The 9,145-nt window shown below is 62.8% G+C and overlaps 1 protein-coding gene across 6 annotated transcripts in view; it reads left to right on the top strand.

Annotated features, from left to right (window-relative positions):
* PAK4 (p21 (RAC1) activated kinase 4) overlaps window positions 1-8,850 on the top strand; it is a 53,184-nt gene extending 44,334 nt beyond the window's left edge. For 4 of the 6 annotated variants that reach the window (XM_054462640.2, XM_054462639.2, XM_063658682.1 and 1 more), the window contains exons 4-10: window positions 2,362-2,820; window positions 3,022-3,477; window positions 4,397-4,530; window positions 4,778-4,904; window positions 6,039-6,164; window positions 7,123-7,257; window positions 7,873-8,850. In XM_054462640.2, coding sequence (XP_054318615.2) covers window positions 2,362-2,820; window positions 3,022-3,477; window positions 4,397-4,530; window positions 4,778-4,904; window positions 6,039-6,164; window positions 7,123-7,257; window positions 7,873-8,028 — 1,593 coding nt within the window. In that variant the 3' untranslated portion in view covers window positions 8,029-8,850. The remainder of the gene's footprint in view (window positions 1-2,361; window positions 2,821-3,021; window positions 3,478-4,396; window positions 4,531-4,777; window positions 4,905-6,038; window positions 6,165-7,122; window positions 7,258-7,872) is intronic. The other 2 variants (XM_054462644.2, XM_054462645.2) reach the window with 1 other exon arrangement.
* The last annotated feature ends 295 nt before the right edge of the window (window positions 8,851-9,145 follow it).

Below are 9,145 nucleotides of genomic sequence, written 5' to 3' on the forward strand. Positions count from 1 at the left end.
TGGACTCCCCCATGGTCAGTGGGGACCGGGGGGTGCCACAGGCCAAGGGGAGCTTGGTCAGGTTTGCTTCCAGCGGGTGGAGATGGGTGTGCCTGGGGACTCACCCTCCCCGTACCCGGCCCAGCCTGGCGGGGAAAAGCCCCAAGGCGCACAAGTTGGCCATAGACACAAGTGCAGCCTCAATTGGTGGCCCACTGAGGGGTCCCTGTGGCCCATGCAGGGTGCTTTTGAATGCTTTGATTTCTTTGCCTCCACTGAGAAAGTGACAGACTTCACTTCCAAAGCCGTTTCTGGCATCTGGTGACAGACCAGCTGGAGGCAAGTGGCAGCTGCTTCCACAGGCGGGGCACTGGCTCTTCTGGGCCACAGGCCGCACCCGACCCGCCTCAGCTCCACGCCCTACCTGGCTCTGTGGCCACTTGGTTGTAGGCTTTGCCCCCACCAAGATGTCTCCAAAAACCCAGCCCCTGCCTGGCTCGCCACACGTGAGGCCTGCCTGTGACTGTCCCACCAGGGGGCAGGGCACTTGAATTCACACATGGGGCCTTGTGGCCAGCACTGTCCTGAGGCCCCATGGGCGCTTGTGTTTGCTGCCCTTGACCGGGCCTCAGGCCTCCCAGGACCCTCTCGACCCCATTTTTTTGTTGTTGTTTTTTTTTGGTTTTTTTTGAGACACATTCCTGCTCTGTCTCCCCGGCTAGAGTGCACTGGTGCCATCTCGGCTCACTGCAACCTTCGCCTCCTGGGTTCAAGCGATTTTCCTGCCTCAGCCTCCTGAGTAGCTGGGATTACAGGCGCCCACCACCATGCCCGGCTAATTTTTGTATTTTTAGTAGAGACGGGTTTTCGCCATTTTGGCCAGGCTGGTCTCAAACTCCTGACCTCAGGTGATCCTCGGCCTCCCGAGGTGCTGGGATTATAGGCGTGAGCCACTGCTTCTTGCCTCAATGCCCTGTTCTAACAGCAAAGTCTGGCCTTATGTCCACCTTGATTTCCTGGGGCCCCTGGGCAAGGCCCAGCTTCAGGCAGACAGCCACGGCCAGGAGAGACAGGGCAGCGGCAGGCCACGGGTTTTGTGGGATCAGTGTTTTCTGCACGTTACAGGCAGGCCTCCGGCTGGAGGATGCCTGGCAGCCCCAGGCAGGGTCCAGGTTTTGTGGGATCAGTGTTTTCCACACATTAGAGGCAGGCCTCCGGCTGGAGGACATCTGGCAGCCCCAGGCAGGGTCCCTGTCAGCAGGGCCCACGTTCTCAGCTCACTGTGGCCTTTGCACAGACACCTCACTCACTACGTGGTTTAGCAAAAGTTCACTGATCCCCTGCTGTGCGCCAGATGCTGGTCTAGGTGCTGAGATGGAGCGGGACCCGAAGCAGACAGGAAAAAACAATCCCTGCCCGGAGCGTGCACTAGGCAGAGCCGGGAGCAGACAGATGCCTGCGTGCTCTGTATCAGCTGCTGTTAGGCGCTCTAGGTAGAATGCAGGCAGGGCAGAGGCCGGGGAGGGCAGGGGCTGGCATTTTAGATGACGGGCGGCCAGCGGAAGCCTCACTGAGAAGCTGAGTTTTGAGCAAAGACCTGAAGGAGTGGAGGGAGGGAGCCACGGGGACCCTGAGAGCTGATGTTCCAGGCAGAGGGAGCAGCCAGCGGAGAGGCCCTGGGCGCGGGGGGGGCAGGGGTGGGGGAGACAGCCGTGTGCCTGGAAATGGAGCGGGGGCAGAGGGGGCCTGCAGGACACGACTCAGACCACAGAGGGTGGGGACAGGGTGACTCGGGACGCACTGGATGCTCTGCCTGGTCCCCACCTGCATTTGTATTTGCCACCCGGCTCCTGGGACCCCCTTGCCCTCTACTTTGGGACCAGGCCTTTCTGACTCTCCCTGTCTCCCACCCCTTGTTGTTCATGGGAGCAGAGAGTGTGGTTTTGGGGCTAAGGAACACTGGCGCCCACATGGGAGGAAGTGCCAGGCCAGGCCCTGGCCCCAGCGCCCTGTCATTTGCGGCCCTCGGGGCTGATTATGGGGTGGGTCAGCTTCTGCCCTCCCTCCCCCCAACCCCGCAGGGCAGGACTATTCCACCAGTGTAGGGAACAGGAGAAAAACAAGGGGGGCCTCTCCAGGGTCCAACCGAGCCCAGAGGGCAGCAGCCTGGCCATGGCGATCACTCCTCTGGCCCCTGCAGCTGCGTCCCCAGGGAGGGAAGGGGCCGCACCGCCCATGCCATTGTCACTCCATGGCATCTCTTCATTGCGTCTCTGTCTTGTCTCTGTGTGTGTCGTGCTGTCTTGTCCCTGCGTGTCGGATGCACGTCCTGTGTGCCCCACTCCTTGCTGGGCCCCCACCCACCATTGCCTGGGACCCCAGACCATCGTGCGGGGCAGCAAAGGTGCCAAGGATGGGGCCCTCACGCTGCTACTGGACGAGTTTGAGAACATGTCGGTGACACGCTCCAACTCCCTGCGGAGAGACAGCCCGCCGCCGCCCGCCCGTGCCCGGCAGGAAAATGGGATGCCAGAGGAGCCGGCCACCACGGCCAGAGGGGGCCCGGGGAAGGCAGGCAGCCGAGGCCGGTTCGCCGGTCACAGCGAGGCGGGTGGCGGCAGTGGTGACAGGCGACGGGCGGGGCCAGAGAAGAGGCCCAAGTCTTCCAGGGAGGGCTCAGGGGGGCCCCAGGAGTCCTCCCGGGACAAACGCCCCCTCTCCGGGCCTGACGTCGGCACCCCCCAGCCTGCTGGTCTGGCCAGTGGGGCGAAACTGGCAGCTGGCCGGCCCTTTAACACCTACCCGAGGGCTGACACGGACCACCCATCCCGGGGTGCCCAGGTAACCCCTCCCCCGCCCCAGGGCCCCCACTGTCCCCTGCCTGTTGCTGCTGTGTCCCCACCTTCCAGCCCCGCCCCACCACCGTGCATCTCATCCTGACCACCCATGTATCTGTCCCGTCGCTGGGTCTCTCTCCTGCTTAGGGAGCAGAGCTGCTCCCTGGCACACATCACTGACAGCTACTTCTCTCTTCTGTTTCAGGGGGAGCCTCATGACGTGGCCCCTAACGGGCCATCAGCAGGGGGCCTGGCCGTCCCCCAGTCCTCCTCCTCCTCCTCCTCCCGGCCTCCCACCCGAGCCCGAGGTGCCCCCAGCCCTGGAGTACTGGGCCCCCACGCCTCGGAGCCCCAGCTGGCCCCTCCAGCCCGCACCCCTGCCACCCCTGCCGCCCCTGTCGCCCCTGCTGTTCCTGGGCCCCCTGGCCCCTGCTCACCACAGCGGGAGCCACAGCGAGTATCCCATGAGCAGTTCCGGGCTGCCCTGCAGCTGGTGGTGGACCCAGGCGACCCCCGTTCCTACCTGGACAACTTCATCAAGATCGGCGAGGGCTCCACGGGCATCGTGTGCATCGCCACCGTGCGCAGCTCGGGCAAGCTGGTGGCCGTCAAGAAGATGGACCTGCGCAAGCAGCAGAGGCGCGAGTTGCTCTTCAACGAGGTGCGGGCGCTGCCGCCCTGCCACCCTGCCGGTCCTCCCACCCCTCCCGCCCTGCCCTCCCTCCTCTCCCTGCACTCCTCCATGCTGGGCCAGGCTCCCCTCTTCCCCTCACTCCTCCCCCTCCCCCTCCCCAGGCCGTCTCCTCTACCCCAGCTGGGTCCCTGCCTCTGTCCTCACAGCACCCTCACCCACATCTCTGTCCCTGAGCCCCAGACCTAGGGTTCCTTGACCCACTGACCCCCCACCCAGTGTCTTCCAGGCCCCTTGCACCCACTGAGGCCCATCTGGGCTCCAGGGTACAGTGTCCTCCAGACCTGCCCCTCCTGGGTTCCCTCTGCCCCGCCCCGGCCTCCGCTCCTGGGTGTCCCTCGGCACAGCCCACACAACCACCAAGAGTATGTTTCTGACGTTCAGGCCCACCCCGTCACCATCCCTCCTTAGAGACCCTGGCAGTGCCCTGCAGCACCCTGACGATAGGAAACCCAGGTCCCTTTGCCGGGTGTGTGAGGCCCCTCTCGACCTCGTTGCCCATCACAGCGCCAGGCTGCACCAGGAGCTCCTCGCCTGGGTTCCTCATCCTCCCCCACACACACACCTCTTCTCTCATCCTTGCCGTTGTCCGGGTCTCAGCCCTGTGCTTGAACGCTCTCTTCCCACCTGCCCCCCAGCACTAGCCCAGGACTGACCTGAGATGGGCATGTGCCCAGGGGGGCGCACCCCCAGAAGGGAGGCATGGGCTTCAAGCTGGCTCTGAGGCCCACGTGGCTGTGGCAGTAGGGGAGGACAGTCCAGGTGGCCCCAGTGAGCACAGGCTCGATGTAGAACTGCAGGGGGAACCAGGGGGGTGGCGGTGGCTGGGTCTGAGGCGGGCCTGGCAGCCCTCCCGCCTCCCTCCACCGCTGACGCAGCCCCTGCACAGGTGGTGATCATGAGGGACTACCAGCACGAGAATGTGGTGGAGATGTACAACAGCTACCTGGTGGGGGACGAGCTCTGGGTGGTCATGGAGTTCCTGGAAGGAGGCGCCCTCACCGACATCGTCACCCACACCAGGTATTTCCAGGGCCTCAGACCCCTCCTGTGACATGACCAAGTCTCCTCCAGACCACTAGGGGTGGGGCCACATCTCCAAACCAGCTGTGCTCCGGGCCCCCGGGATGGGGTCGTGTCTTCCATTCCTCCCACTCCAGAGTGGGGTCAGGTGGTCTCAGATTTCTCCCACCGCAAGGCAGGGCTGCATCCCCCTCAGCACCCCGGGGTGCTGTCCACCTGGCTGCTCACCCCCAACCCCACCCCGCAGGATGAACGAGGAGCAGATCGCGGCCGTGTGCCTGGCAGTGCTGCAGGCCCTGTCGGTGCTCCACGCCCAGGGCGTCATCCACCGGGACATCAAGAGTGACTCAATCCTGCTGACCCATGACGGCAGGGTGAGGGGACGGGTGGCGGGGTCCGGGGGCAGCAGGGTTCCGGCTGCGGGGCTTCCCCGCCTTTTCCCATCCCCTGTGGGGGTAGGTGAGCTCTGACCCCCAGGTCTGTGTCTTGAGGAGCCGGGAAGTTCGTCCCTCCCTCGTGGAGCAGCCCAGAGTCAGGCTTCAGCTCAGTGGGGGCTCTGTGCAGTGGGAGGGCACAGGCTAGTGGGGGCTCTGCCATTAGCACAGGACACTGGGCCCAGGGGCAGGGATCTGGGCAGACAGCGCAGCCCCCGCCGCAGGCTTCTCCCTCCACTGGAAAGCTGCTCCTTGCCCAGCACCCAGGGCGGGCCGTGGACCCCAGTCCTGTCTTCCATACTTTGGACTGAGGTTCCGAATCTGAGGCTGTGGCAATTATAACGTCGGGTGGACATGATTTTCTGTGAGAGAAGGCCTTGACTTGAATGAAGTGCTTGCAGAAGTGGATGACTCCATCCCCTCCCCCAAGGAAGATTAAGCCGCACGAGTCAGTCCAGGCAGAGGCAGAGAGAGCTCTGTGTCACTGACAGTCTGTGAAAATCTCCAGATGTCTACAGATGTGTTTTGGGGGCGACATCTGTGGGCCACCTGAGATTGTCCACACACGGTTGTGGGGATGTTTTCTGGAGGCAAGAAGACCCATAGAAATCCTCAAAAATCGGAAAGGGGCCCACAGTTCCTAAGAAGGTGTGAGGGACCTGGTTGTCGCAAAGGCAGACTGTGTCCCCTCACGGCCCTAGTGCAGGGCTACCTTCTGCTCCCACCGAACTAAAGACTTGCTCCAGGGCAGCAGGGCCCCAGGGCACAGGCTATCGGGGCCACCCCTGTTCCCAGCTCCGGCCAGGCCTTTGCTATCTGCAGTACTCAGGCCACTGCCCCCAAAAGCCCCAGAGGCTGTCAGGGAAGGAAATGGGGGTATCCTGGGGGAGGTGACTCGCCCGAGGGCACCCACTGGGAGGTGGTGGAGCTCCCCAGTGGTCTGGCTCTGGACACCAGCTCTGACCTCTGGGCCGCACATCATGTCTGAAGCCAAGGAATGATGCAGGCAGACGCCCCTGCTCGCCCTCCTGCTGTGCCAGCTCCTCTGACCCCACTGCCTCTGCCCTGTCCCAGGTGAAGCTGTCAGACTTCGGGTTCTGTGCCCAGGTGAGCAAGGAAGTGCCCCGAAGGAAGTCGCTGGTCGGCACGCCCTACTGGATGGCCCCAGAGCTCATCTCCCGCCTTCCCTACGGGCCAGAGGTGAGCCGTGGGGTGGCTTGGTTGTCCCGCCGTGGACAGCGTACACTGCCATTTTCCAGCTGCAGTGCTGGCGGGAGGTGGGGCCCAGTCTGGGGAATGGTTGCCAGGAATGGTGCTCTGGACAAGGAGGTACTGCAGGTGTGCATGTATTCATTCATTCTTTTTTTTTTTGAGATGGAGTCTCGCTCTGTTGCCCAGGCTGGAGTGCAGTGGTGCAATCTCAGCTCACTGCAACCTCTGCCTCCCGGGTTCAAGTGATCCTCCTGCCTCAGCCTCCCGAGAAGCTGGTTTTACAGGCGCCCGCCACCATGCCCGGCTAATTTTTGTATTAGTAGAGATGGGGTGTCACCATGTTGGCCAGGTTGGTCTTGAACTCCTGACCTCAGGTGATCTACCCGCCTTGGCCTCCCAAAGTACTGGGATTACAGGTGTGAGCCACCACGCCCAGCCTTGGTTCTGATTTCTGAGCATTGTCTTCACAGGCTGGCTTTCCCTTTGTGGGAACAGAGCTGGCCCCGGCAGCTCTGGGAAGTGTCTCCCACCTATGGGCTCCCCTCTTTCCCTGGGTGTTTTGGGTAAAGTCCCCAGGTTGGCTCTGATTGGCTCAGCCTGGGTCCTGTGCCTGTTTCTGAACCAATCACTGTGTCTCCACTGTGTTAATGAGGCCGTGTGGGTCCTGAACCCACCAGTGGATGCTACCTGGGCTGAGGGAGGGAGGACACCTGGGGGCAGTTGACAGAAAGAAGAGGGGTGGGTGCTGTGGGGGCAGCTCTCTTCAGGGGCTCCCTGGAGGACTAGTGCTCCGTGGACTGCTGGCTGGGTGCCCAAAAGGGAGTTCTGGGCCAAGGACTCCAGGAGCCAGAGGCAGAGACAGCGCTGGAGCGGTCCCTCCCTGCAGCCTCCCCAGGACCCACCATCCCCCCACAGCTCAACCCTGTTGTCCCTTCTCTCGCCCCAGGTGGACATCTGGTCGCTGGGGATAATGGTGATTGAGATGGTAGACGGAGAGCCCCCCTACTTCAACGAGCCACCCCTCAAAGCCATGAAGATGATTCGGGACAACCTGCCACCCCGACTGAAGAACCTGCACAAGGTAGGCCCCTCCCTGGCTGGGAAACTGTGCACCAGCTGGTGGGTGGCAGGGCGCCAGGCGGAGCATGGGGTGTGGATGGGATGGGGACAGTGATGGCGCCTGGGATGGCGCTTACTGTGCGCTGGGCCCCCCACCCCCGGGCCTCGTGTGTCTGTGCAGACCCCCTCTGTGGGGCCTGGGCAACAGAGGCAGCAGAGCCACAGGCCCCTTGCACCCTCACCGTTGCCCTGGGCCCCGCCGGGCCCTGGAGAGATTTGCACATTTAGAAGTGGAGGACAGGGCCGGGACCTTCCTAGTGGAGGACTCGCCAGGAGGGAAAGGGGCACCTCTGGGCCCCAGTTGCTTCCAGCTCCTTGCTAAACCCATGGAAATAGGGAGTACATGAGCCCCTAGGGTTTGTTGCTTCCTCTCGGGCCACACAGTAAGCGCCATCGCAGGCGCCATCACTGTCCCTGTCCCATCTACACCCCAAGCTCTAGAAACCCATGACCTCTGTCCCCTGCCTTCCTGCACAGTACATGCCGCCAGCAGACTTGGCAGAGGCGGACGCTGCGGCCCCACAGCAAATGAACAGTGGGGACCCTTGCCCCCTGACCCTCCCCTCCTTCTCGACAGGTGTCGCCATCCCTGAAGGGCTTCCTGGACCGCCTGCTGGTGCGGGACCCTGCCCAGCGGGCCACGGCAGCCGAGCTGCTGAAGCACCCATTCCTGGCCAAGGCAGGGCCGCCCGCCAGCATCGTGCCCCTCATGCGCCAGAACCGCACCAGATGAGGCCCAGCGCCCTTCCCCTCGACCAAAGAGCCCCCCGGGTCACCCCCACCCCACCAAGGCCAGTAGGGGGCCAGGCCTCCCACTCCTCCCAGCCCGGGAGATGCTCCGCGTGGCACCGCCCTCCTTGCTGGGGGTAGATGGGACCTACTACTGAACTCCGGTTTTGATCTCGTGACTTTTAGAAAAACACAGGGACTCGTGGGAGCAAGCGAGGCTCCCAGGACCCCCACCCTCTGGGACAGGCCCGCCCCCATGTTCTTCTGTCTCTAGGAAGGACAGCGGCCCTCCCATCACTGGAAGTCTGCAGTGGGGGTCGCTGGGGGTGGAGAGAACACTAAGAGGTGAACATGTGTGAGTGTGTGCACGCGTGTGAGTGTGCATGTGCGTGTGTGCAAAGGTCCAGCCACCCCATCCTCCAGCCTGCAAGGGGTGTCTGGCGCCTTGCCTGACACCCAGCCCCCTCTCCCCCTGAGCCATTGTGGGGGTCGATCATGAATGTCCGAAGAGTGGCCTTTTCCCATAGCCCTGCACCCCCTTTCTGTGCCTGGATGGGGAGACAGGTCAGGGCCCCCCACCCTCTCCAGCCCCTGCAGCAAATGACTACTGCACCTGGACAGCCTCCTCTTTTCTAGAAGTCTATTTATATTGTCATTTTATAACACTCTAGCCCCTGCCCCTATTGGGGGACAGATGGTCCCTGTCCTGCGGGGTGGCCCTGGCAGAACCACTGCCTGAAGAACCAGGTTCCTGCCCGGTCAGCGCAGCCCCGGCTCGCCCACCCCTGCCTCGAGTTAGTTTTACAATTAAAACATTGTCTTGTTTTGTGTGTGTGTGTGATGTGTGGGGGGCCCTACCCGGCTGTCTTGGGTGGGAATTTGCAGGGAGAGGGTCTGGATCTGGGAGCAAACCATGATTCCAGCCAAGGCAGGGCAAGGGTGGGGTGGGGAGTGGGGAGTTCAGGTCATAGCAGCCAGTAAGCTCCCCCAACCCGCTACTCCCCAGAATGGGGCAGGATTGTCCCCACCCCTGGAAGCAGCCAGTTTGCCACAGTCCATGTGCAGACTGATCCCAGTTTGCCAAATCTGCAATTTCCTGGAACATTTTAAAGGCTGTCTTG

This window comes from Pongo pygmaeus, chromosome 20, assembly GCF_028885625.2.
Source record: "Pongo pygmaeus isolate AG05252 chromosome 20, NHGRI_mPonPyg2-v2.0_pri, whole genome shotgun sequence".
Lineage (NCBI taxonomy): Eukaryota > Metazoa > Chordata > Mammalia > Primates > Hominidae > Pongo > Pongo pygmaeus.